General features: G+C 58.4%; 1 protein-coding gene and 1 long non-coding RNA gene across 5 annotated transcripts in view; one reads left to right on the plus strand and one right to left on the minus strand.

Annotated features, from left to right (window-relative positions):
• The first annotated feature begins 3,334 nt into the window (after positions 1–3,334).
• Positions 3,335–27,870, plus strand: part of CALN1 (calneuron 1) — an 88,655-nt gene continuing 64,119 nt past the window's right edge. The window contains exons 1-2 of one of the 4 annotated variants that reach the window (XM_086858911.1): positions 3,335–3,771; positions 15,604–15,798. In XM_086858911.1, coding sequence (XP_086715037.1) covers positions 15,677–15,798 — 122 coding nt within the window. In that variant the 5' untranslated portion in view covers positions 3,335–3,771; positions 15,604–15,676. Of the gene's footprint in view, positions 3,772–15,587; positions 15,799–22,371; positions 22,655–24,275; positions 24,688–27,870 lie in introns of those variants that run through there. The other 3 variants (XM_023939044.2, XM_086858913.1, XM_086858912.1) reach the window with 3 other exon arrangements.
• Positions 10,830–14,206, minus strand: LOC147649585 (uncharacterized). The gene is made up of 3 exons (XR_015278350.1): positions 14,033–14,206; positions 12,850–13,416; positions 10,830–12,032 (listed from the first exon to the last, which is right to left on the minus strand). It is a non-coding gene; the product is annotated as an uncharacterized LOC147649585 (long non-coding RNA).

Here is a 27,870-nt window from a genome sequence, read left to right on the forward strand (position 1 = left end):
GCAGGATCAAGGAAGGCAGAAGCCTTTGATGGGGAAAAGAGGCAGGAATGCAGTTTAATTCACAGATCTGGGGGGTTTGGGGTGCAGGAGAAGTGCAAGATTTAGGGTCTGTGCAAAAGAACACACGAGAAAAACTTCCAGCACCCAAACCTGACCCTGATGGTGTCCAAGGGACCCACCTCTGACACTGTGGCACGTGAGGGTTTGGGCTCACTGCACAAGGAGCATCTCCTCTGCTGTGGCCATGGAGCTGCTCATCCTAAAGAAAAGGGAAAAGTGAATATTTGCAGTCAAAAGCCGAGAATTCCATGATGCCAGGGTTTGAGATCACTGCACAAGGAACGTCTCCTCTGCTGTGGCCATGGATCAGCTCATTCTAAGGAAAAGGGAAGAACCAATATATCACAGTCAAAAGCAAAATTTCCACAAGTGCAGGGTGGCATGGTGAGGTTCATTTGCCACAGACTCCCAGGCTGACAGAAGGGAAGGAATAAAGGCAAGGTTCATTCCAGAAACACGAGGAGTCAGCTGGAAGCACAAACAAGGCTGAGGCTCTTCCCAAAGTGGAACAGCTCAGCCTCTCCAGCCTGGCCAACTGCAAGCCTGAGCCTGACTGTGTTTGATCTGGGAATCAGATTTAGCCCACACCATCCCAATGAAAAATATCACACGTGGTCTGCACTTCAGGCTATGTTCCAATATCTGAAGGAAGGGATCTTTTAATTGAAAACCTTAATGTTTCTTGTTATATTTAAAATTAGAGCAGAACGGCAATAAAATTGGTCATGGGATTGAGACAAGTTTTCAGGGAGGGAAAGAAATTTATTCTTAATTTTTTACATCGAGGCATCCGTTAAAAGCTTGGGCACATTTGATTACGTCAATGCAAGGATTAATAATTAAAGGAACAACAACCACAGGCCTTGGAGAGACAACACGAGAGGCAGCAGGAGCCTCTGAGGACGCCCTGGTTCTGCTGGAACCTCAGCCCTGCCTGCTGCCCCCAGTATTTAGAGAAGCACTTTCCCCCCAGGCTCTGCCCTGCCCAGGAACCTCCAGCTGGTGCCTGAAGCCAGGGAAACGGTCCCAGCCCTCGGTATCGGGGTGATTTTGAAGGAGCACTGTGCTGCTCCCACAGTTCAGCAGGGCTTCACAGAGAAGCGTTTGGGGTGACCCCTCCAGCCCCCGCAGGAACCCTGGCAGATGGTGACACTCCAAACCCCCGGGGCAGCATCAGCCGGGGCTGATGGAGGAGGAGGCTCCAGAGCCCACCCCGTGTCCCCAGGGGCAGATGGATGTCCCCAGGGGCAGATGGATGTCCCCAGGGGTGGATGGATGTCCCCAGGGGCGGATGGATGTCCCCAGAAGGAGATGGATGTCCCCAGGGGCAGATGGATGTCCCCAGGGGCAGATGGATGTCCCCAGGGGCAGATGGATGTCCCCAGGGGTGGATGGATGTCCCCAGGGGTGGATGGATGTCCCCAGGGGCGGATGGATGTCCCCAGGGGCAGATGGATGTCCCCAGGGGCAGATGGATGTCCCCAGAAAGAGATGGATGTCCCCAGAGGCAGATGGATGTCCCCAGGGGCAGATGGATGTCCCCAGAAAGAGATGGATGTCCCCAGAGGCAGATGGATGTCCCCAGGGGTGGATGGATGTCCCCAGAGGCAGATGGATGTCCCCAGGGGTGGATGGATGTCCCCAGAGGCAGATGGATGTCCCCAGGGGTGGATGGATGTCCCCAGGGGTGGATGGATGTCCGCAGGCTGTGGCTGGGGTTCGGAGCCGTTCTGCTCCCACCGTGGCCCCCGGCCCAGCAGAATCCTTGGATTTTGCTCTGTGGATCCATCCGGCAGCCCCAGGGCTGGGAGCGTCCTCCTGGGCCCTGGGGGCGGCCCCAAGCCCTGGACCGAGGGACGGAATCGCCGATTCCAACGCGCTTTTCCCAACCAGCCCCAAACGGTGCTCCCCTTCCTCCCTCCTCATCCTCCCTTCCTCCCTCCTCATCCTCCCTCCATGGTGGGAACCTTCTCACTCGTTAATAACCCACTAATTATCCCAGCAGCTTGGAGCTGGGCTGCAGCATGGAATCAGAACCAGCTTTTCCTTTTGGCACCCACCCCTGGGTGGAATTAATGAGGCCAGAGGAAGCCAGAGCTGTGGGTCAGCCTGATCGGACACCCAGAGCGGGACGTTCCGGGCTGGCCTCGCGGAGGAGGGCGCGTTTTGGGCTCAAACTCTGCAAAAGGAGACAGGGAGGAAGAAAGATGTGCTCCTTGTTTCCTTTGCTTTCCCCCATTCGAGCTCAAAATCGGGACCAAGGAGGGCTCCATGGAAACCCTGCTCTTCATCCCCTCTTGCCGTGTTTGGGAAGGCTGGACGGGCGGCCTGGGCAGCCCAGGGAGCCCTGAGAGCCCAGCCTGCTGCAGATGATGTTCCCACGGAGCTCCGGGGATGAGTGGATCTGGAGAGGGACCTGGAGCTGAAGGAGGGATCAGCGTCACTCTCACACCGCCAGCGCCAGGTCGTGTCCCCACCGCCTTGGCACCAGCAAGTGGCCTCCAAATCCAAATGGAATTGCTTCCCTGCTCACGGGACGTGGGCAGGAGGCTGGACCCCGTCTTGCAGAGCTGGGCTGGGGTGACACAGCTCTTCCCAACAACCCTGGGGTGACACAGCCCTTCCCCAGCACCCCAGGGTGACACAGCCCTTCCCAACAACCCCGGGGTGACACAGCCCTTCCCAACAACCCTGGGGTAACACAGCCCTTCCCCAGCACCCCGGGGTGACACAGCTCTTCCCAACAACCCCAGGGTGACACAGCTCTTCCCAACAACCCCGGGGTGACACAGCCCTTCCCAACAACCCCGGGGTGACACAGCCCTTCCCAACAACCCCGGGGTGACACAGCCCTTCCCCTGCACCCTGGGGTGACACAGCCCTTCCCCAGCACCCCGGGGTGACACAGCCCTTCCCCAGCACCCCAGGGTGACACAGCCCTTCCCCAGCACCCCGGGGTGACACAGCCCTTCCCCAGCACCCCGGGGTGACACAGCCCTTCCCCAGCACCCCGGGGTGACACAGCCCTTCCCCAGCACCCCGGGGTGACACAGCCCTTCCCCAGCACCCCGGGGTGACACAGCCCTTCCCCAGCACCCCGGGGTGACACAGCCCTTCCCCAGCACCCCAGGGTGACACAGCCCTTCCCCAGCACCCCGCTCCACCCAGGGCTGGCACTGGGAGGGCACCGCCTTTGGGCACTGCCACAGGGTGGTGGCATCAGCAGGACAGAGGGACTCGATCCTCCTCCTCCTCCTCCTCCTCCTCCCACTTCTCTGGAGCACTGCTGGAGCACAAACTTTGCTGGGCGCCCCCTGAGGAGCGCCCTGTGGGCTCCCCTCCGGCCGCCCCCCGAGCCTGCTGCCGGGAGCCGAGGTTTGCAGCCCTGTGCTGCTGCCGGAGCAGCTCCCGGCTGGCGGCTGGCCCGGGGGGCTGCCCGGGCGATGCCCCCGACGGGCGGCAGGAGGATGCTGGAGCTGCCAGGCCCGGCGGCAGCGCGGCGCTCCGGGGGGAGCAGCGGTGCCAAATTGGGCTTCTAGCCCTTTAAATCCGATCCGGTACTGCAAAAAAAAAGGACGAGCGAGCAGGAGAGAGCCTTCAGAGTGTTTTAATTAAAGCTTGTAGCACATTCCGTATCCCCAAGTGGCGCTTCCCCAGGACAGCTCGGGCCATGGACGGGGACCGCGGCTCGGCGGGCACCGGCGGCTGCAGGTACGGGCGGAGGGTCGGGGCTGCGGGCACGGCTTCTCCCCGCTCCTGCTGCCGGCTGCGAGCATCCCCCTGCCTTTCCCGAGTGTTCTCCTGTGCCGGGGGGAGAGCGGCACGCGTGGCTGTGGCTGACGGGGGCCGCTGGCTGGAGGAGCCCTCCCACCGCTCACCTGGGGCCGCCTGTCCTGCGCTCCCTTCCCTCTCCCCCTTCCCTTCTCACTCACCGGAGCTGTGCCTTCCCCCCTCGCTGCCCAAACCCCCTCGCTGCCGTTCGGCGAGTGATAACTCGGGATGCCTGGCCCCTAAATCACGGCACAGGTCGGTCCCCGCCCGGCTCCTCTGGGTCCCCCGTGTGTCCCAGGTTAGGGGAGCTCTGCCACATCCTTCCATGCGCATTGCACTGCCAATGCAGAGCGGTTCTGGAGAGCCGAGCCCAGCGAATCCCGGCTTCTGGGGACCGCCACTGTCACCCAGCCCTCGCTGGGCTGATAAATCATCCCTCGGCCGGAGCCCTGTGCCCAGGGAACATTTAACTGTGAACTGCCCCACTCAGCCAGAGATTTTCCTCTCTTTAACCCAGCGGCTCCCTGGTTTTATTTCCACGCAACGTGGATTTTTCCTTGAATTATGGCTTGTCTTTCCTTCATCCCCGTCCCAGGTGGGTGCATCCTTGGGGTGCCCTGACCTTACTGAGAGCCCGTTTGGGTCTCTGAGCCGGGTCCCAGGTGAGGATGGGTCCCCGGAGCCCCTCTCCTGCCCGGAGCCCGGAGGGAAAGAGGCTGTGCCAGCAAACATTCATCCCGGTGCCTATCGCAGGTTAATAACTCTTTTGACAAACAGCAGCCTCCTCGAGGCTTGAAATAGGATTGGAAAAGCAGCCACTAATCTCCTTGAGAAGTGCTCGATGGTGGCCACCTCTCAGGAAATCAGGAGCTGTTTGTGTTCAGCGTCTTGAGGCGTTAGCACAGCAAAAAAATATCCCGCTTTTCTTAATCCACCGGGAAAAACTCTGCCTTGCCTTCATCTGCCGGGGCGGGGGCTTGGGGAGGGAATCTGTGAACTCAGCACTGCCCAAAGCCCCCAGCACCGTGGGCTGCGTGGGGAAAATGGGGATTTTTCTCCTCGCCGATGGTGTTTGCCATAAGCGAGGGAGAGACGGGACGGGCAGCGGGGAGAGCAGAGCCGTGGGACGGAGAATGAACACCTGAGAGCAGCACCTGAGGCTGTGGGCACCAAACACCGCCTGGAGCGGTGCAGGGGTGGAAGTCGGAGAGGAGGAGGAGGAGGAGGAGGCACAGAGCCTGCGAGGACAGAGGGAGATGTGGATGCTGAACCGCGGGGCTGTGCGGGCTCAGGGATGCTGAGTTTTGGGGTGATCGCCTTTCCCCAGCAGCTCCCACCCCTGCCAGCGCTTCAGCCATCCGTGACTTCGGTGACATTAGGCAGGAGCTTGTCCCCCGTGACCGAGAGGTGGGACAATGGCTCCATTGTTCCCAGCTCCGAGGGAACAAAGTGACACGGCGAGGAAAGCTGGAAGTTGGAAAGCTCTGCTCCCCTGCTCTGCCGGGCTCTTCCCGGCTCAGGCCCGTGGGAGCCGCTCCCTCCATCCTGCAGGGCTGGGGAGCACCGAGCAGGGCTTGCAAAACAAAAAACACAAGCGGCGTGTTGAAAGATGAACAAAATGTGCGTCTTTTTTCAGCAAAGCAGCTCAAGCACACGGAGGGTGTGGAGTAATTATTTATAGTGCCATCAGCAGAAATAATAGAATGAAATGAGGGGCTGAAAAGTTTTGCTGACTCTCAGGGAATGCGTCCTGGCACAGGCGGATCATTCCCGGGCCCAGCCCTTCTTTCACATCTCCAGCTCTCCCAGGAGCAGCCTGGACACACAGCAGAGCTGGGATGCGGGGAGAGCTGCAGGGAGCTGCTCCCAGCGGGAGGATGCAGCTTCTGGGGCTGCTGGGTGCCCGGCTGGGCTGGGTGCCCGGCTGGGTGCCCTGCTGAGCTGCCAGCCCTGCTGTGTGCCCTGCTGTGTGCCCTGCTGAGCTGCCAGCCCTGCTGGGTGCCCTGCTGGGTGCCCTGCTGTGTGCCCTGCTGAGCTGCCAGCCCTGCTGGGTGCCCTGCTGTGTGCCCTGCTGTGTGCCCTGCTGAGCTGCCAGCCCTGCTGGGTGCCCTGCTGGGTGCCCTGCTGTGTGCCCTGCTGAGCTGCCAGCCCTGCTGGGTGCCCTGCTGGGTGCCCTGCTGTGTGCCCTGCTGGGTGCCCTGCTGTGTGCCCTGCTGTGTGCCCTGCTGTGTGCCCTGCTGGGTGCCCTGCTGTGTGCCCTGCTGTGTGCCCTGCTGAGCTGCCAGCCCTGCTGGGTGCCCTGCTGGGTGCCCTGCTGTGTGCCCTGCTGGGTGCCCTGCTGGGTGCCCTGCTGGGTGCCCTGCTGTGTGCCCTGCTGTGTGCCCTGCTGAGCTGCCAGCCCTGCTGGGTGCCCTGCTGGGTGCCCTGCTGTGTGCCCTGCTGTGTGCCCTGCTGTGTGCCCTGCTGAGCTGCCAGCCCTGCTGGGTGCCCTGCTGGGTGCCCTGCTGTGTGCCCTGCTGGGTGCCCTGCTGGGTGCCCTGCTGTGTGCCCTGCTGAGCTGCCAGCCCTGCTGTGTGCCCTGCTGTGTGCCCTGCTGTGTGCCCTGCTGGGTGCCCTGCTGGGTGCCCTGCTGTGTGCCCTGCTGTGTGCCCTGCTGAGCTGCCAGCCCTGCTGGGTGCCCTGCTGGGTGCCCTGCTGTGTGCCCTGCTGGGTGCCCTGCTGTGTGCCCTGCTGTGTGCCCTGCTGGGTGCCCTGCTGAGCTGCCAGCCCTGCTGTGTGCCCTGCTGAGTGCCCTGCTGGGTGCCCTGCTGAGTGCCCTGCTGGGTGCCAGCCCTGCTGTGTGCCCTGCTGGGTGCCCGGCTGGGTGCCAGCCCTGCTGGGTGCCCTGCTGTGTGCCCTGCTGTGTGCCCTGCTGTGTGCCCTGCTGTGTGCCCTGCTGGGTGCCCTGCTGAGCTGCCAGCCCTGCTGTGTGCCCTGCTGGGTGCCCGAGCAGCGGAGGAGCAGCGAGGGCAGGGGCTGCGTGCCCAGGTTTGATTTTCCATTCCATTCGGGGAGCTCTGGGGTTAAGCAGGGGGTGAGGGGATGTTTGTGAGATCAGCAGGCACTGTGATCCCGTGTTCTGTGCTCTGTAATTAAGCTCACAGCGCTGGGTTTCAGTCGCTCTGGAGCCCAGGGACTGGAAGGATTGGACAGGGAATTGCTCACCTGGAATCTGTCACTCGAAGTAACCATGACCTGCACCAGGAGCTCTTTTCTAAAGGGAGATAATTGAGTTTGAACTCCTCTTTGTGGGGATTAAAAGGCCCCTTTGGCGTTTCCCCCCCTTTCTCTTCACCCAGGGATGGTGAGTAGTGCCAGGCTTGTCCCTCCTGGTCCGGGCAGATGCTGGAGGTGGGGGCTGAGGTGGGAAGGGTGAATTGAGCCCTGACTGAGCAGCAGGCCCTGAGCAGGTGAGGCTGAGTCCCCAGGAATGCTCTGTGGGTCGGGTTCTGAGCAGCCCCAGAGCCCTTTCCTTCCCCAGGCTCCTTGACAGCACCACCAGGGACCGTCCTGGGCTGACCTCAAAGGTCCCTCCAGGCCATTTGCTCCATCTCTCCCTGCCTGTCCATTTCCAGCCAGCTGGGATCTTCCTGCTCCAAACTAGAGCTGAATTTCTGAGGAAGACGCAGGAAAATAATTCTATTTTTATTGTAGGCAACAACCTTTCCTAGTTCCTTGACTCTGTGGAGTGGAAAGAGCCCAGGCACAGGAGGCAGAGCTCTCGTTTCTGCTTTCCCTCTGCCTTTAAACAAAAGGAACCCAGCAGGGTGTCTGGAGCAGGAAGGGACCAGTACGGATCTGACGGAGATAAAACCTGAATTTACTACTTGGAGCTGCTGGAATCTAATGGATTCTTCTATTTGGAGCAAGGGATGTTTGTCAGGCCTGTTCTCCATCTCTGGCAGGGTACTGCAGTTGGATTGGTGGTACAGAACTGGGGAATGGTGAAATTGCAGTTATTGAGGGAAAGGCTGGAGGGACAGACACCAGCACGGTGTGGCAGGATCCAGACAAGGACCTGCAGGGATGGATCACCCTGCCCACGGTCCTGCCCTGCCTGCCTGGCTGTTCTCAGGGCAGCACAGCTCACACTGTGCTCTTGTCTCTGATGTTTTCACCCCTTTTCTGCCCCTCCTTTGGGATGGGTTTTAGCCTTTTGAACAGAAGCCGCTCTCGGTGCATTATTTTAAGCCCCACTGGAATGGAAGGGGAGGAGAGGCTGCCCAGACAATGTTCCCTCGTGTTCCAGGGTCACCCAGAGACTGCCAGGAACCGCTGTCCGCTGGAGGCTGCTCTTTGAATAGAGCTCAACCAAACCGTGTTGGGTGCCCTGGGGATCCTTGAGAGCAGATTTTCAAGAAAGTCCTGTACAGATGTTGCTGAGTTTGATGGAGGTTTCACCCTTTAAATCCTCCTGTGCTCAGAGCTGACTGACTCTGGGCTGCTCCTGGCTCCAGCCAAAGCCTGGACTCCAGTTTGAGACCTGCCCAAGTTTTGAGTGGGATTAATAAACCCTCAGGAGCTGCTGATGGTTCGCTGGAGCTGGCGGGAGGCCCCTGCTGATTTTGGAAAGGTTTCTCCTGGAGGCTCCACTGCAGGAGCAAAGGCAGGAGGGGGCTGGCACCCCCAGAGCTGCGAATCAAACAGGAACCCATTCAGAGTGTGCTTTTATTTCTGCTGCCTCGTAAATCCACTGTGGCAAAGCAGCCTGTGGAGCTGGGGAAGGATTAACTTGGGAAGAGTAAAGGTCTCCTGGGGGTTAAGCACAGGAAAGCTGCTGGTTCTTCAGAACAAGGAGCTGCTGTGGAGCTGTGGAGGAGTCACCGGCCTGGCTGCCCTGGGGGTGTTTGTGCCTTGTAATGATCTGGCACCTCAGCTGGCTCCAGGCCTGGGGCTGTGCAGGAGGAGACAGCAGGAGAGTGTCACAGAGCCCCGGGCTGGGCCAGGCTGGGCCGGGCTGGCAGGGGCACAGAGCGTCACTGGTGCCACCTCCCTGCTCCGGCAGGGCCAGCCCAGAGCACAGGGCACCGCATCGTGTCCAGAGGGCTCGGGAATATCCCCGCTCAGGGAGACTCCAGCCCCTCCCTGGGCAGCCTGGGCAGGGCTGGGCAGTGCCCAGGGCACCAGTTCTGCCTCCTGTGCAGGGGGAATTGCTGGGCTCGGTCCCTGCCCGTGGCTCTGGTGCCACTGCTGGGCCCCTGAGCAGAGCCCGGGCTCTGCTGGGAGCCCTCCCTGCACACAGGGACAGCCAGGGCTGAGGCCCCTCTCAGCTGGGGCTCCTCTCCAGGCTGAACAGCCCCAGCTCCCTCAGCCTTTCCTCCACAGGGAGATGCTCCAGGCCCTCCTCATCCTCACAGCCTGTGCTGGCCGTGCTCCAGGGGCTCCTGTCCCTGCTGTGCTGAGGCTCCAGAGCTGGACACAGCACTCAGAGCAGCCTCCAGGGCTGGGCACAGGGGCTCCTCTGGGCCTGGAGAAACCCCAGGCTGCCTTCCCTCCTCCCTCCCTGCCACCACCCAAGGCAAGCCCATGTAAAGTCCCTTGGAGTTATTTATTTTTGGTGATAATTTATTTTTGGTGATGCCATGCCTGAGATTCACCCTAAAGGGTTTGAAAGAACAGATGAGCTGAGTTTCAGAGTGTGAATTATGAAGAGAACCTGCTCTGTGCAAAGCACAGGGTCACCCTTGATGATTCAATGGGCTTTTCTTGACCATTAGTTAAACACTTTATGTCCAAACTGTGATCCACATAAAACTGCTGCTCTCCGTGTCCAGCAGCTCCAGGAGGAAATATTCTCTTCTCTGGCAGGAGGAAAAAAGCCACAGAGACTCAGGGCATTGGGATTGGAGCTCCATCCTTGGGACTCTCTCCAGTGAGGACAAATTCCCCTCTCTCCTCACATCCTGGCCAAGGGCAAGTGCAGCCCATTCCTCCTGCAGCTTCCCAGCTCCTCCCAACCCCTGCTGAAAACTTCCTGAGCTGAAGGCTGTCTGTCACTCTCAAGGCATTATTTTCCTCCTCTTTTGAGCACTTGACGTCTTCCAGGAAAAAATCAACAACATAATTGGGCACTATTTGCAAAAACACTTCCTCTGCCTTTTGCTTTTTTTGAAACCATTTCTTGGTAATTTCCTCCGATATCTCTTGGGTCTGGTGCTGTGAAAAACAGCAAATGTTTGTTCTCTGTTGCCTTTGCTCTGTGATGTTGAAGATGTGATGAAACTCTGGTTTCATGTCTCCTACATCCCTTTCAAGCATCTCTTTGCCAGCCTGAAGGGCCCTGGATCTATTTCCGTGCAGAATTCACCCTCTGTCTCTGTCCAAGCTCCTTTCCCTCCTCTCTCCCTTCCCGAGTGCTGTGAGCAGGGATTTGTTCATCCTGCAGGTGCACAGCAGAGCCAGACAGCGGCACAGCTCCAGTTTGTTCTGTTTCTCTGGCAGAAATCTCCCACACTGGATTTTCCTCTGGCTGTTTCCAAAGCAGCCTCCACACCCCCGTGACTCCTTCCTGGGGTCTTTTCTCCTGAGCAGGGTTTGGCACTGAAGTTCAGCTTTCAGACCTCAGGCACTGGGTTTGGTGGGATTTTTGTGCAGCTGTTGCAGCAGTTCAGGGTTTGCTGATCCTGCCTGACTCTGTGGCATTAACGAAAGTTGGCACTGCACTCACACACCTCCAGTCCCCAGATAATTTCCCAATAACTGACTTGGCTCTGTTTTACAGGGCTCTCTGGGGCTGCAGTGGGAAGTTGTTTCCATTATGAAAACCAACTGCTCATCTTTGTTTCTGCCTCCTTTTGCCATCCCCTCCAGAATGAGAAGGAACTCAAACAATTCCCTCTCCCTTTCAGCCTGGCTGTCTCTCCTGAGCTGTGCTGGGTCTCACCCATCAGCCACAGCCCCTGCCTGATCCCTTCCCTTCCCTGCCTCAATTCCTTCCCCTCCCTGCCCGATTCCTTCCCTTCCCTGCCTCAATTCCTTCCCTTCCCTGCCTGATCCCTTCCCTTCCCTGCCTCAATTCCTTCCCTTCCCTGCCTCAATTCCTTCCCCTCCCTGCCTCATTCCTTCCCCTCCCTGCCTCAATTCCTTCCCCTCGTGCTTCTGTCGAGGTTTTGGTGTCACCTTTCCAGTGAGGTGTTTTTCAGCCCCTTTTTGCCCACCCCACTGAGCAGTTTGTCACATCCAGGGATCTCTTTCCCCCCTGGATACCCCCGGTGCCTCTTAACTCCCCTGCTCTGCTGGGTTGTGGCCCAACCTTTCTTCCTTCTCCCTCTGGCTGGTTTGGCAGTCTGTGATTATTCCAGGTTTGCAACAGAGAGTTTAAAGCAGTTATTTTAATCTTGTAACTTCTTTTTTATTTCTATTCAAGCAGCTTCTCAATTTTTAATGCGTTATATAATTTTTTTTAAGTTATATAACAATCGGTATATTGGGTGTTTGTACATTTATACTTTTTATTAATACTGAATGTATGTATTTCCCACAGCACACACACAGATACAGTCAGGTGTGTACAAATCCCTGTGTGGTGTATCTGTATCTGCAGGCAGAGGAGCGATTCTGACACCCTGGATTGCTCCTGGCTGTCTCAGAGCCAGAGTTGGTTTTCTGCTCGATGTTTTCACATCCAAAGGTTGTGCTGGTCCCCAGCCCTGGGGTTAACCCCTGAGGGTGAGGATCCGGCAGGAGCTGGGATGTGCTGCCTGCTCCCCTGGGAAGAAAGGCTTGAGCCAAGCTTCTCCCTGGCAGTGGAGTCACCTCCCAGCTCCCGCTTGTCTTGGGGGGTTTCCCTCGTGTTCTGCTGCTGCTGCCTTGCCCTGGGTGAATTATTCACTGCACATGGAGGAAAGCTCCCTTTGCTGCGTGTTTTTCGCTGTGGGATGAGGTGTGTGAGCTCTGTGCTGTGTCCCAGGGATGTTCAGGATGTTCCCCTGCTGCTCCAGCCCCTTCTCCAGAGGTGAAGTCTGGAGCAGCTGCTCCCTTTCATGTCAGCTGTGGCCTTTGGGCTAATAATAAACCTGGAAAATAACCACATGTTCCCTGAATTATAGGGCAGATGTTAAATTCCCCGGGATGAGGAGGTGTCAGCCTGATGGAAGAAGTGATGTGAGGACCTTTCTTTTTCCTTGGAGCTGGCTTTCTCCTCTTAAAGCAGAGCTGGTTATCTGCCAGTGGAGAGAAGAGAAAGCTTTGGTTTGGGGCCAGCCCCGCCTTTGCCCTGTGCCTGTGTTTGACAGGTCCTGGGATGGGGACAGGTCCTGGGATGGGGACAGGACCTGGGGATGGGGACAGGTCCTGTGATGGGGACAGGTCCTGGTGACAGGTCCTGGGATGGTGACAGGTCCTGGGATGGGGACAGGTCCTGAGATGGTGACAGGTCCTGAGGATGGTGACAGGTCCTGGGATGGGGACAGGTCCTGTGATGGGGACAGGTCCTGGTGACAGGTCCTGGGATGGTGACAGGTCCTGGGGATGGGGACAGGTCCTGGGGATGGTGACAGGTCCTGGGGATGGGGACAGGTCCTGGTGACAGGTCCTGTGATGGTGACAGGTCCTGGGATGGGGACAGGTCCTGTGATGGGGACAGGTCCTGGTGACAGGTCCTGGGGATGGGGACAGGTCCTGGTGACAGGTCCTGTGATGGTGACAGGTCCTGTGATGGTGACAGGTCCTGGGATGGGGACAGGTCCTGGGATGGGGACAGGTCCTGGTGACAGGTCCTGGGATGGTGACAGGTCCTGGGATGGTGACAGGTCCTGGGATGGGGACAGGTCCTGGGATGGTGACAGGTCCTGGGATGGGGACAGGTCCTGCTCCCGTGCTCCTCCACCGTTAATGATGCTGAAGGGAAGGACCCTCCTGGATTCCTCCCTCTTTTGTCACATCCCGCACGAGGCAGGGACAGAGATGAAGGAAGTGATTTCCTGCTCAGGGAATTCAGCAGGATTCAGGATGTGCAGGGAATCTCCCGAGCACAGATACCTGATCTGAACAGGCTGGATCCCCCAGACAAAGAACTGATGCTTGGCCATCCCGAAGTTCAAAAGAAACGTGGGGAGCAGGGGCTGGATTTTGGGTGGCTCCCCCATTTCTAGGAGTTCTTCCCTTGTCCTTCAGGAGCAGTTGAGAGCCATTCACTGCTCTCCGCTGATTAATGGGCTGCTAATGGCATTACTTATTTCATTATCCAATCTGCAAGATCGGTCATTATCTAGGGAAAAGGAAAGTCCATTCCTAACTGGCATGAAGCGCTTGGCTGGTGGGGAGAAGTGCAAGGTTCACTTTTAGGAAGAGGAGCAAGAGGAAAATGTCTTTGCAGGAAGAAAATTTGCACTGAAAGTTTGTGTGTATATCCAAGTTTGTGTGTTCTCTTCGATTTGTGTGTGTTTCCGAGTTTGTGTGTATTTCCGATTGTATTTCCGATTGTATTTCCGATTGTATTTCCGATTGTATTTCCGATTGTATTTCCGGTTGTATCTCCGATTGTGTTATCTATCTCCCAGTTTGTGTTATCTCCTCTCCAAAGGTGGAGCTCAGATGTCAGAGGGGCTGTAGCAAATCACAGAGATCAAATCACACAGATAAAAGAGGTGCCCCAAAACACAAGGGCTGCATCAAGAGGGTGCCCTCAGAGGGCTGAGATAACAGTGCTGGTAGTAATAATAATAATAATAATAATAATAATAATAATAATAATAATAATAATAATAATAATAATAATAATAATAATAATAATAATAATTATAATTATAATTATAATTATAATTATAATTAATAATAATACACCTTGGAGGTCAGAGCTCAGGTGCTTGAGGTATTGTGCAATTGCAGGTAAAGAAATTGCTGCTTCCAATTCGCCTGGCACAAAAAGGGAGAGCGGGGCCAGCTGGCGAGTGACAGATGGACAGGGGACAGCGGGCAGGGGACAGCAGGGAGGGGACAGCGGGGAGGGGACAGCCGGCTGGCACAAAGCCGGCTCAGGAAGGATAACCAGGGGCATGTGTGGGGCAGCCGGGGGCAGCAAAGGACGAGGAGTAAAGGGTCTGTGACGGGACACGAGGGCCTGAAGGGCCAGGGAGCCCTGGAATCTGCCGAGCGGCGACAATCCGCAGGGATGGTGGAAGCTGAGCTCGTGGCCGTGCTCAGGGCAGTCCCTAAAGCTCACCCTGTGAGCATCTTCCAAGCGCTCCTTGCCCGCGGGTGATGCCCCAAAGGGACGGGGACCGGGACAGGGACCCCGAGCGAGGCGCTCCGGGCTGGCTCTGGTGCCGGGGGCTCATCCCGTGTGGGTGTGTGGGGGAGCCTCTCCAGCCTCCTTCCCAAGGAATGAATGCTCTGGAAGCTGCTGCTCCGAGCTCTCCCAGCCCCTTCCCTTCCCTTCCCTTCCCTTCCCTTCCCTTCCCTTCCCTTCCCTTCCCTTCCCTTCCCTTCCCTTCCCTTCCCTTCCCTTCCCTTCCCTTCCCTTCCCTTCCCTTCCCTTCCCTTCCCTTCCCTTCCCTTCCCTTCCCTTCCCTTCCCTTCCCTTCCCTTCCCTTCCCTTCCCTTCCCTTCCCTTCCCTTCCCTTCCCTTCCCTTCCCTTCCCTTCCCTTCCCTTCCCTTCCCTTCCCTTCCCTTCCCTTCCCTTCCCTTCCCTTCCCTTCCCTTCCCTTCCCTTCCCTTCCCTTCCCTTCCCTTCCCTTCCCTTCCCTTCCCTTCCCTTCCCTTCCCTTCCCTTCCCTTCCCTTCCCTTCCCTTCCCTTCCCTTCCCTTCCCTTCCCTTCCCTTCCCTTCCCTTCCCTTCCCTTCCCTTCCCTTCCCTTCCCTTCCCTTCCCTTCCCTTCCCTTCCCTTCCCTTCCCTTCCCTTCCCTTCCCTTCCCTTCCCTTCCCTTCCCTTCCCTTCCCTTCCCTTCCCTTCCCTTCCCTTCCCTTCCCTTCCCTTCCCTTCCCTTCCCTTCCCTTCCCTTCCCTTCCCTTCCCTTCCCTTCCCTTCCCTTCCCTTCCCTTCCCTTCCCTTCCCTTCCCTTCCCTTCCCTTCCCTTCCCTTCCCTTCCCTTCCCTTCCCTGCCCTTCCCTTCCCTTCCCTTCCCTTCCCTTCCCTTCCCTTCCCTTCCCTTCCCTTCCCTCTGCTCGGTGCCAGCACGGGAGCTCATGGCCGGTGTCCCACAGTGTGACATTCCTGTGACACTCCTGTGACATTCCTGTGACACTCCTGTGACATTCCCGTGTCACTCCCGTGTCACTCCCGTGTCATTCCCATGACATTCCCATGACATTCCCATGACATTCCCATGACATTCCCGTGTCATTCCCGTGTCGCTCCCGTGTCACTCCCGTGTCGCTCCCGTGTCACTCCCGTGTCACTCCCGTGTCATTCCCGTGTCGTTCCCGTGTCATTCCCGTGTCATTCCCATGACATTCCCGTGTCACTCCCATGACATTCCCGTGTCATTCCCATGACATTCCCGTGTCACTCCCGTGTCGCTCCCGTGTCATTCCCGTGTCACTCCCGTGTCACTCCCATGTCACTCCCGTGTCATTCCCGTGCCGTTCCCGTGTCATTCCCGTGTCACTCCCGTGTCATTCCCGTGTCATTCCCATGACATTCCCATGACATTCCCGTGTCTCCCTGCAAGCCCCGCTCCTGGCGGCAGCCGCACATCTGTTCCAGCTGTGGCCGCTCGGTGCCGCGTTGCTGTCCCGCTCCGGGCAGGAATTGCCGGGGCTCCGCTCTCAGCTCCGTGTTCCTCGCCCGCAGGGTCGCGCTCCGGGCTCGCCCGGCCCCATGATGAGCTCGCCCAGCCGCCGCAGCGCCCGGAGCCGCGAGCCCGATGGGGCTGATCCAGGAGCCGGCACAGGGACAGCCCGAGCCTGAGAGCGGCCGCGGGGATGAAGCTCCCGGAGAGGAGGAGGAGCCGCCGCAGCGGAGCCGCCAAGCCGAGATCCCCCCCTGGCAAGTGATTTTCTCCTCCCCGATCCCTTCCCCAGGGAGGGAGGGCTGGGCACGGCTCGGGGGGGATGGAGGGTCCCTGCTCCCAGCCCCGGGAGCGCGGACAAACCCCGAGCATCCCCCGGGAGGGCAAAGGGACCCTGGGCAGGAGCCAAAGGTGGGTCCCAAGCGAGCCGGCCCCTCCTTTCCCTCTGCCTCGTGCCTGGGAAGTCCGAGCGGAATTTTGGAAGCCCTGCTAGCCTTGGAAATTGATTTTTTGAATTTTTTTTTTCATTCCTTTTCTTTCTTCACCATTTTGAGAAATGGCTTGACTCCCAGTGCCGTGGGGCTGTGGGGACTCGCAGCAGACCATCTGTCTCAGCTGTTAACAGCCATTCATTCTCTCGCATTTTTTGCTACTTTTGAGACACTTTGGGGAAAAAAAAATACGTTCTGGATGGCATTGGAGGAGTTCAAAGTCACTAACATATTTTTCTCGGAGAAACAATGTGCTGTGAATGCAGTTGTTGTAAAAGAAATACGTTTTCATTGGCTTTCTAAACGGGGAATTTGTCTGGTGTGGCCGTGCAGGAGGACACGGTGTTTATCTCCTTTTCACCATGTGTTTGGCTCATACCTGCACTGCAATGCACGGACTGAGGCTTTTTCCGGGCTGAACCTATTGCAGAAAGGTTTTCATTTACAAAAACACGGTGAGATTTTCTCTTAAGCCGTTTCTGGGCCCAAGCACTCTGTGGTTAACCCAGCCGGGCTTTCTGCAGCCCTCCTGCTCAGGCCCTGGGAGATTCCTCCCTCCTGGGACAGGCTGATGTTTTCCTGGGGTGCTGGCTGGAGAGCTGGGGGATCCCTAAATGGCAGAACAAACCCATCCTGCTGTGCCTGTCCCCCCAGGCTGGGCACAGCGACCCTCCTGTGCTCCTGGGGCAGCTCCTGCACAGGGCACGGCCCCTCCAGGGCACCCAGAGCCTCAGCCCAGCTCTGTCCCCACCTGCCCAACATCACCAGGGCCTGGGCTGCCCCTCTGGGCTTCACCCCAAAGCCCCCCTGGAGTTCTCCCCGTGCTTCATGGAAAGTTTAAATGCAACAGAAAAAAACATCCTTGAGTTTAGCATGGAGAGCCAGGACAAGGGGAAATGGTTTTAAGTGCCAGAGGACAGGGCTGGATGGGATTTGGGGCAGGAATTGTTCCCTGGCAGGGTGGGCAGGCCCTGGCACAGGTGCCCAGAGCAGCTGTGGCTGCCCCTGGATCCCTGGCAGTGCCCAAGGCCAGGCTGGACACTGGGGCTGGAGAACCTGGGACAGGGGAAGGGGTCCCTGCCATGGGTGGCACTGGGTGGGCTCTGAGGTCCTTCCAGCCCAACCCATCCTGGGATTCTCCGATTCCATGATTTAAGGAAATGGAAAGGGAGGGTGCAGAGGTGGGGAGGGGGTGGCAGCTCCTCCAGGGGATGCCAAGCCCTTTGTGCCACCACGTGGGGTGGAGATGGCAGAGCAGAGAGCTCCAGGCTCGTGGCTGGGCAGCTTTGGGTCGGTGTCAGGAGGGAAAACACGGCCAGGAGCCCCCTGGGGAAGGCAGAGCAGGAGAGCCCTGCCCTGCTGGTGACACCTGGAGCTCTTCCAGCCTCCATTAGTGAGCCAACTGCAGCTCCCTGGAGCTCCAGACTGGCCTGGAAAGGCTCCCTGGAGCTGCCCAAGGAGCCCTGGGGGTGGCCCAGGGTGGCAAACCCCAAATTCCTCTGTGGGGCAAAGCAGGGTCCCCAGGATGTGCCCTGGGGGCTCAGCTCAGCTTTGGATGATCCCACATCCCAGGGATGCTCTGGATCCTGGCCTTTCCCAGGACATCCCTGGCTCTGTTCCTGAGCAGGGGCTGTGCCTGAGGAAGGTGCAGTAATTCACATCTGGAGCCTTGGAGACGTTTGGGGCCAGTGTGGTTTTCATTTGAGGCCTTTCCGTTCTCCATTGACTTAATTAAATTTAAAAAAAAGAAAAACCAAGAAGAAAAGCAGCAGGCAGGATTGGGTGCTTTTCCCCCCCTTTTTTTTCTGATCAGATCCTGGCTCGGAGTGCTACGGAGCCAATTTTCATTTTGAAATATCCTTTCATTTTAAAGCTCCCCACAAGAATTTGGAGCTGCAAACCGAAATGAGGAGGTGTCAGACTCCACAAACCAACCCAGCCCCAAACCCATTCATTGACTCAAAATCATCTTCTGTTTTGTCAATTTTCTGGGGGAAAAATTAACTTTTTTTTTTTTTTTGTCAGATAAAATCATTGTTTTTTTGTTTTTGTTTTCTTAAGTAACAGAATTAAGCAGGAGTACTCCTCATGGTTTGCTGCAGTGGAGAGAAATGGGGGTTGGCTGCTGGCTGCTCTCCCCCTTTGCCCTTCCTGCTGCCAGCCTGTGCCACGGGACAGAATTTCTGGGCCGTGGATGGGGATTTGCAGCTTTGATGAGCTGAGCTCCTGGGGCTCCCATTTGTTCCTCATGGCCCAACATGTGTTGGTTTTCCCTTCATCCATCCTCCTCCTCCTCCCCCCAGGAGCTCAGAGCTGCCCTGAGGCACAGCCTGGATTTCCCTGCCTGCTCCCAGGTCAGTGAGGAAAGGGAAGGAGGTTTGTTCCCAGCAGGAAATTTCCCATTAACACCCCAGACACCAAAGTCTCAATGGAGCTCTTCCCTCAGAACCGGCTCAGATGCCTCTCCCTGATGGGAAGTCTAAAAATAAGCACATTCTCCACAAACAGCTTAAAGATGTTGAAAATGAAAAGCAACAAAGGCTGGAGAATGGATGAGTCACTAAATTACAGGGCTGTCTTTCGAAGAGCAAAACAAAACTCACAGAGCCCCCCCAGGCCCGGCTGCTGGAATTCTCTGGGGTTTTAGGGCTGGCCTGGGGCTCTCTGCCCTTTGCTCCTGGAGGCTCAGACCTTGCCCAGCTCTCCTGGCCCGTGTGCCAGAGCTGCTGGCAGTGAGGAGAGCAAAGCCAGGCTGCTCAGAGTGCCTCTCCCAAAAGCTGGGAGCTCTTTGGGATAACCCCTCTCACGAGCTCCCGGGATGAGACACCTCCCTGCACGGGCTGTAAGCAAAAATTCCTGTGCACAGAGGCCCCAAGGATGCCCCAGGTGTTGGGAATCCCAGCTGGGAAAAGTCTCGGTGGGTGTCACACTGTCCCTGCCTTTAGCTGGGTGAGATAACACAATTAAAGGGGATTTTCCCCCTCCCTCAAGGTCTCCTCCAGCCAGCTGAAGGATGGACTGGGTGGACTCTGTTGAAAAGCTGCAGCGTTTTTAGCGTTTGCAGAAGAGCTTGAATGGAACTGCTGGCATTGAGGCAGCAGGAAGGGGCTGGGCTGGTGCCAGAGCTGTGCCTACAGCTGATGTGTGCAGCCAGCCCCGGCTCTGGGAGAGGCTGGGATGAGCCCTTGGATCCGGAGATCCAGGAGGGGCTGGAGGTGCCAGCCCTGCTGCTGGGGGTGTGGGCTGTTCCTTTCTGCCCAGGAGGAATCCCAGATGATCTGGGCTGGAAGGGACATTAAAGCCCCTCCAGTGCCACCCCTGCCCTGGGAACACCTTCCCCTGTCCCAGGTGCTCCAATCCTCATCCAGCCTGGCCTTGGGCGTTCAAGGGATGCAGGAGCAGCCCCAGCTGTGCCAGGACCTGCCCACCCTCACATCACCCCCAGCACCCTCATCCCTCCTCTCTGTGGCTGCAGGAGGGGACAAGGGCAGCCTGGCCCGTGTCCCCTGCCCGCTGCGGCACCGCTGGCTCGCTCCCGGCCCAAAGAACCCTTTGATCCATAAATCCATAGCCTGAGCTGGCAGCTCCAATAAAAGCTGTGCCCAAGGATCATCAATCCTGGAGCAGAGCTCGCCCAGCAGTGATTTAATCTCAATATTCCCTTCTGAAATGTGCTAATTGAACTCCAGGAGAAAGCATCCAGTGCAGAAGCGAGGTGGAAGAAAAGGAAAAATAAAAGTTTCTCCTGGAATAATTAAGCAGCATTAAAACATGGAAATCCAGGCTAGGGAGCAATTGTGCTCCTTGCACCAAATGTTTCATCAGAAATAATGGGGTGGAATGAAGCAAGAGCGAAAATGAGGGATGTGAGTTGGAAAACCTCTCCCACCCCTGGGAGCCGTGGGGCTGGGAAAGGCTCCGAGCCCTCCCTGAGAGGGACAGTGGGTGCTGCCCAGGACAGCCCAAATTGGAGTGGGCAGAGCCCGTCCCAGCTCTCTGGGGAGTGAAGGATTGCAAACCTCCCCCTCCAAGGGCCTTCCCCATTTCCTGGGGTTTTCATTCCAGAGGCTCTTCAGGCTCTGGAGTGATCAGTCTGAACTTCAACAAAGAAAAAAGGGAAAAGAGCCACGGCCTGCTCTTCTTGATGAGGTTCTCCACAATCTGGAGATATTCTGGAGCTATTTAGGGATTAATGAGGACTCGGTCCTTTCACCATTTTTAATGATAAATATATAGGCCTAATGAATTTTCCAGCTACTGTTCTCAGCCATGAAGGTTGGAAGCTTTTTGGTTAATGTTTTCCAAGATGAAGGAAAGGAAATTAGCTAAAGGCAGGGAATAACTTTCCCAGATTCCAGGTTTGCCCCCATTTACTCACATAGGCAGTCCAGATGGAGACGAGGGAGCTGCAGGTGAAAGTTTTCTCATGGATCAAGGGGGAAAAAATGGAAATGAAAAGTAAAAGGGCGAGGAGATTGATCTGCTTCTCATGCTGGTGGAACAACGTTTGGTGCCATCACTCACCTTCCACCACTGGTGCTGAGGGCTTTGCTCCTGGAGCAGGGATTGTCTCCTCACTGAACACAGGAGTGCCAAAAACGCCATAAAATGGTGAAAGTGTGGGATGCAGCCCAGCCCTGATGGCTCATAAGGGACTTAGAGCATGGCTGAATTCCTGAATCTCTGTCCAGGCAGTGGGAGGGGGATGCAGAAATCCCCCCTGGGGCAGGATGGCTGAGCTGGTGGAACAAGGAGAATTAAATGTCAGTGTAGATGGGGTTTCTGTGGGGTTTATGTGCCCAGGGAGCACAGAGAGCCAAAATCCCTCTGCCCCCAGGTGCTGAGCATGTTCCTTCTGATCCCAGGAAAATCCCAGCGTGGGGAACACGGTGACCCACGAGGCTGAAGGAAGGAGACAGGGAAGATTTTACATCAGGGAAGTACAAGGGAGACAAGATGTGAATGAAACACCTTTGAGCCCTAAACTCAGCGCTCTGCAGGCTTTGTTTGATGCACCCACGGCTGCTGGGGATGACAGGTGTCTCTCCAGGCTGCTCTCCACATCCAGGGGAGGCACTTTGAGCCGTGCTGGGCTCCCATCAGAGCCTCTCCTGCAGTCAGCTGCTGTCACCAGCACAACATCTCTGCTTGCTTTCAGCCCAAATTGGTTTCAGTCAAACTTCCCCTGCTGGAAGCTCCTGGCCCGGCTGTCCCCGAGGGGTCAGGGGCTGTGCTGGTGCCAGGCACTGATCCAAGGGCTGTGTGCCTCAGGAGCATTCCAACAAGGAGCTGGGGAGCCAAGCGAGCTCCACCGAGTGCTGCTACAGCTGAAGGTGACTGCAGCAGGGAAAGGGGGAGGTTTGGGCAGGGGAAAAGCACTCCTGCAGCCGCTTCCTCCTTCCCAGCACAGAAATCCGGGCCCCCTGGCTCCTCCTGCTCTCCTGCCTCCAGCCCCCGTGGCTCGGGCACACTGGGGCCCTGGCTGCAGTTTGTGCACACAGGACACACCTGCAGATGGGGATTGTTCCCCTCTGCTGCTGGCCGAGGGGTCCAAGACCGCTGTGGCCAGTATCAGCGCTGGTGTGGCCAGCAGGAGCAGGGCAGTGGGGACAGTGCCCGTCCCCTGTGCTGGCACTGCTGGGGCACCTCCAGCCCTGGGGCAATTTTGGGCCTCTCACAAGGCAGACCCCGAGGGGCTGGAGCGTGTCCAGGGCAGGGAACGGAGCTGGGAAGGGGCTGGAGCCCCAGGAGCAGCTGAGGGAGCTGGGAAGGGGCTCAGCCTGGAGCAAAGGAGGCTCAGGGGGCCCTTCTGGCTCTGCACAAGTCCCTGGCAGGAGGGGACAGCAGGGGGGGTCGGGCTGTGCTGCCAGGGAACAGGGACAGGAGGAGAGGGAACGGCCTCAGGCTGGGCCAGGGGAGGCTCAGGGGGGATTTTGGGGAAATTTCTCCATGGAAAGGGGGGTCAGGAGCCGGAAGGAGCTGCCCAGGGAGGTGGTGGTGGAGTCCCTGGAGGCATGGCCGTGGCACCTGGGGACACTGGCAGTGGTGGGCTGGGCAGTGGCTGGACTTGATCCTGGAGGTGTTTTCCAAGCAAGGATTCTGTGCTTGTGAAAAAGGAGCTGGCTTTTCTAAGGCCGCTCGGTGCCAGGGGAGACCCGGGGCCACAGCTTGGTGCGGGGCCGGGCCGGGGGCTGCAGGATGGGCAGGAGGGGGCGGCCCGGCGAGGAAGGGGTTAGCGGGGCTGGCGGAGGAGGGTGGTCCCTGGCCGGGCCGGGGGAGCGCGGCGGGGCTCGGGCTGCGCTCGGGGGCCACGGGGAGCTGAGCCGGGGCTGCCGCGCCGCCCTCCTCTTCCTCCTCCTCCTCCTCCTCCTCCTCCTCCAGCATCGCCTCTTGCAGTCCAGCTCTTCGCTTGTTTCATTTGATTTCATCCCTTCGCTTGTGGGGTTTTTTTACATTATTTTCCCCCTCTCTCCGCCATCCCCAGCGCGCAGATCTCCCTGTGCCTCCTCCCTCCATCCTGCCTGGAATAACTCGTCTGGAGCGATCTGGAGGGGCGGGGGGCGGGGGGCGGGGGGCCGTGGAGCCGAGCGAACCTGTGGCGGAGGAGCCGGCTGGTGGAGAGGTGAGTCAGGAGCTGCCGGAGGATGGGGAGCTCGGGCTGCCCCCCGGCCGGGCGGGGACGGAGGGGAGGGCTCGGAGGGAGCCGGCAGCGCCCTCCCCTCCCCGGCTCCACAGGGAACCTGTTGGGGCTTCAGAGGCAGGCGGGCGGGCAGGCGAGCGAGCCCCGCGGGGGGACCGGGGGTGATGCTGAGGATGCTGGGGGTGCTGGGGGTGCTGGAGATGCTGGGGGTGCTGAGGATGCTGAGGATGCTGGGGATGCTGGGGATGCTGGGGGTGCTGGGGATGCTGAGGATGCTGGGGGTGCTGAGGATGCTGGGGGTGCTGGGGATGCTGGGGGTGCTGGGGGTGCTGGGGGTGCTGGGGATGCTGGGGGTGCTGGGGGTGCTGGGGGTGCTGAGGATGCTGGGGGTGCTGAGGATGCTGGGGGTGCTGGGGATGCTGAGGATGCTGAGGATGCTGAGGATGCTGAGGATGCTGAGGATGATGAGGATGCTGAGGATGCTGAGGATGCTGATCCCCGCCGGTGCCGGATCCGCGGCTGTGCCCCTCGCTGTGGGCGCTCACACGCGTGTTTGTGGAGTTGCCATGGAGCGGCACAGGAGCAGCCGGGCTGCCCTGCGAACCTTTGCCGTGGGTTTGGTGCCCCCCGCTCGCCCTGGCGGTGATGTAACGAGAGCCCGGGTCTATGCGGTGTCCGGGGAGCCGCGCACGGATGGAGATCCCGGAGCACAGGGAGCAGCCGCCATCCGTTTGAATGGATGGGTCCCAATCAATCTGTCAAAGCCAACAAACGCGCTTGACGGAGGAATTGGGCCCCAAACACCTCGGGATGCCCAAGGGCTCCCGAGCAGAGCCGCTCCCGTGCCCCCGCTGCCCGCCCGGAGCCCCATGAGCCCGAACCGCGGCTGATTTCTGATTTATTTCTGATTTCTGATTTCTCATTTCTGATTTCTCATTTCTCATTTCTGGTTCCACACCAGCCTCCATCAGCACCTGGTTTACAGCGCTCGCCTCCTGCTTCCCCCGCCGGAGGGGCTGCAGTGGCCGGGCCGGCTCCTGGCCGCAGCTCCCCTGCCCTTTCCCAGGCACCAAGTTGGGCTGTTTGCCGTGGAGCAGCCGCGTCCCCCCGGCCCCGGGCCCCGGGCCGCCTCCCCCTGCCCCGGGCTGCCTCCCCCCGGCCCCGGGCTGCCTCCCCCCGGCCCCGGGCTGCCTCCCCCCGGCCCCGGGCTGCCTCCCCCCGGCCCCGGGCTGCCTCCCCCCGGCCCCGGGCTGCCTCCCCCGGCCCCGGGCTGCCTCCCCCCGGCCCCGGGCCCCGGGCCGCCTCCCCCCGGCCCCGGGCTGCCTCCCCCGGCCCCGGGCTGCCTCCCCCCGGCCCCCGGCCCCGGGCTGCCTCCCCCTGCCCCGGGCCGCCTCCCCCCGGCCGCTCCGGGAGCGCTCGGGACGGGCTGAGATGGGAGCGGGACGGGCGCGGTGCCGGGAGCGGCTCCCCGGGCTCCCGAGGATGTGATCCTGTGTGATCCTGCCCGGCCCCGAGGGCTCCCGAGGATGTGATCCTGTGTGATCCTGCCCGGCCCCGAGGGCTCGCTGGGCTACGGGAGGAGCTTCCCGCAGCCCGGGCAGTGGAACTGGCCCGTTCTGGAGCCGTGGGCTAGCCGCACAAGGCCGGCACTGGCACGGGGCTGGAGCGCCCGGGGTGCTGGCATCACGTAGGCAGCTGCCACCGAAATGACACACTTGATTGAAGGCCAAAAGAACCCAATACGTAACTGCTGTGATTAAGCTCCATATGATGCCTCAGAGCAAGTAAAAACCCCTCCTTCATCTCATCTTGCTTGTAACGAGGCGGCCGTTGCAGGGATCTCATTCGGGTCATGTTGTGGCTTTGGGGGGATTTTGGGGGGGTTCTTTTGGGTCGGGCTTTTTTTGCTTCTGGCTGTACACAGCCATGACCTGCAGAAATCTGCACCCCCGCGATGCCCCCTGAGAGCCTGGGGCTGTAGGTGTGCTGCTAGCTGGGAATACAAATCCGGGCAGGTAAGAGCTCCCGATGCCATTTCCTCAGCAGGGAATTTTCCAGCTGCCTCCCCGCGGGTCTCTGCACGCTCCCTTCCCCCCGAACGCGTCTGTGGGACCCCATCCCGGGGGGGCTTCACCCTCTCAGTCCGGGGAGTGTGGGGGATGCTCGGCTGTTTGCTCGGAGGATGCTGGAGCCGGAGCCAGCTCCTCTCTGCACTGCACCTGTGGCTAAAGGCTGTGCCCAGAGGGGTCTGCTGGGCTCGGGGCACATGGGGGCTGGGCTGGGGGCACAGGCGGGTCCTGTCCGGGTGAAGCTCCCGGGGGTGCCGGGGGGAGGCTCCTGCCGGAGCCGTGTGCTGCTCCTCGCTGCTGGGCTGGGCAGGGCTCGGCTCACAGAGCCCCAAGCTCCCGGTGGGGTCCTGGGAACAGCAGGATTTCGGCAGGGAACAAAAGCACTTCTCGAGCAGCTCTCTCTCTCTGCCATCCAGCCCCAGGGCAGGACCCGGCTTGCAAAGAGGAAAAAAAACCCAAACCAAAAGCACAGCGAAAGGCAGCGAGGTTGGTTTAAGCCAAATCTCTTTCCTTGCCTGCCTCAGCCGTGTGGGGAGCGGGGCTGAGCATCCTTGTTCCCCACTCCCCTCCCCGGTTCCATTTCCAGCCAGGTTCTGTCCAATCCGTGTGCTGGAGGCTTCTCCTGCTGCAGCCGATCCCTTCCCTGCCAGCTCCGTGCCCATGGATGGCTTTAGGAGCAGCATTTTGGGGCTCTTTGGGGCTCTCCTGCCCCAGCCCATGGCCGCTCCCGTGCGGCTCCCCCCTCCTCCAGGAACGCTGCCCCTGTAAGTTCGCAGCAATGCAACTTTCTCCTTCCTATTGCTTTTGAAATGTCCTCGTTGCCGAGCAAAATCATGGCTCGACCCGAGCAATGGGGGTGCTGTGCATGCTTTGTCTTCCAGAGTTGTGGGAAACTGAGCAAAATGCGCATTGAGGAACTCCTTGGGCTGGAAATACCCTCCACCATCATTTTAGATTTGTGCTCATAGAGCTTTTATTGATTTGGGATGAAATATGGCAGGCAGTCCATGAAGAGATGCAAATTCAAGCAGGCAGAGGCTTTTCAGAAAATGCTGGGGATGCCAGAAGGGTCTGAAATCATTCATTGCAGCCAGGTGCCTTCTTGAGGTGAACTGAGACGGTTTTTTAGCGTTGTGTAAAAAGACCAAGTCAGTTTTATTCAGTCCATACAGTCCCCAGGTAATGATGTTCTGGGAACTGATGATGTGCAGGAGCTTTGCAGGGCTGGGGAGGCTCTCCTTGTGTTTGTAACCTGGGAGTGTGGTTAGTGTTAAAAGTGTGAGGCAGAAACTCCAGTAAATCCTGGGGATTATGCAATAGTTCTTGGGCTATCATGAGAAGAGGGCAATAGAAACAAACTGGTTTATAGATCTGCTTTTAATTAACTGCAGCCTCCTTCGATAGAAGCACTAACATGTGAAAATGGTTCTCAGAATAAAGACATTAAGCAGTGGTAATAAAAGGCACAGTCTGAATTTAGTCTGTTGAACCTGGCAGGACCTGGAAAATGTAAAGAAATTCAGTGGGTGGTTCTAAAAGTGCCCTCTCATTCCTTGAACTTAACATCAGCTTATGGAGGCTTGCTGGGCATCCTTGCACATTTGCATTTTTACAGCAGGAGAAAAGCAAACCTGAAATATCTGCTCTGAATTCTGTCCTCAGCTCTGTCCCTCACACATCTGCTCTGAATTCTGTCCTCAGCTCTGTCCCTCACACATCTCTGGGTTCTCTCCTCAGCTCTGTCCCCCACACATCTGCACTGGGTTCTGTCCTCAGCTCTGTCCCTCACACATCTCTGGGTTCTGTCCTCAGCTCTGTCCCCCCCACATCTCTGGGTTCTGTCCTCAGCTCTGTCCCCCACACATCTGCACTGCTGCCCTGGGCTCTGCCCTGCCCGGGGCTCCCAGGCCCGTTTTTGCCCCTGGACCTTTCCTGGATCTCCCTTTCCCAGGCATTTCCAGCCATTCCACCCGGCTGGAGGGGTTGGGTCCGTGCTGCTCCGTGCCTGGAGCTGTTCCCTCTTGTGCTGACATCTCTGCAGGTTTGGTGGCTGTCCCCAGGGTGGGGACACTGCCCAGGGGGGTGACAGGTTTGATGATGGGGTTCATGTCTGGACCCCAGCACTGAGGGATGCCAGGGGAGCTCGGTGGAGATGCTGCTCCGGGGCTCTCTGCTCCGTCCCTTTTCCTCACCCTCCTGTGTTCCCGTGCTTTTTCCTGAAGCCCTTCCCTGCAGCAGGGGCTTGGACACTCAGGAGGGTTAAAATGGGGCTGCTTTGCTTTTGAACAGGCCCAGGCCCCGTGCCTGTGCTCAGGGGACAGCGGGGACAGCGTCCCTGTGCATCTCATTTCCTTGGGATCTCCTTCTCCTGCTGCTGGAATGTCAAACCAGAGCGGGGAGCTGGCATTTGTTTGCTCACAGGTCCTGCACAAATCCAGTTTGGTTTCATCCCTGCCCAGCCTCAGTTCCCGGGCTCTGTGCTCTGCCCCTGCCTGGAGCCCTGAGGAGGGCAGAGGCTCCGGGGTTAACGGGTGCTGGCACCTCCTGGGGCAAACACAGGAGAACCTGGCCCAGGTGAGCCCTGCTGGGGGCTGGGGGCTGCAGGTGCTGCTGTCACCCCAGGGAAGTGTCCCCTGGGCAGGGCTGGAATACCTGCACTCTTTGTGCTGCTAATTAATAATTAACAAATGTCCCCAGGGGCTCCCAGGATGTCACAGTGAGGTGTTCCTCAGGGTCTGTTTGTTCATTCAGGGACTCTGCTCTGAGCCCTTTTAAAAGCAGCACTGGAGGAGCCGTGGCCTCTCTCCTGTTCCCCCTGAACATCCCTGACCTCTCCAGGGCAGTGATTTCTGCACGAGAGCTCTTGGCAAATCAACCCTCGTGCCAATGAGATTCCAAAGAGTTGATCAACCCTGCCAGGTATCAGGGTTGGGAAGAGCCAGCCCGAGAGCAAATCCCAGAAAAAACAGGAAAATGAAGTCTCTGTAACTGTTTCCAATTATCCAGAGCCGCTGGTTCTCCTGGTGTTTCAGGAAGAAACATGGAAATCTCTCAGGGTCGAGCTTGTTTACAGAGTGCTTGTGGGTTCTGGGCCCAGCCAGCATCAGATTTCTCTTCATGTTCCCTTCA

The sequence above is a fragment of the Cyanistes caeruleus genome, chromosome 21 (assembly GCF_971803275.1).
Source record: "Cyanistes caeruleus chromosome 21, bCyaCae1.hap1.1, whole genome shotgun sequence".
Classification (NCBI taxonomy): domain Eukaryota; kingdom Metazoa; phylum Chordata; class Aves; order Passeriformes; family Paridae; genus Cyanistes; species Cyanistes caeruleus.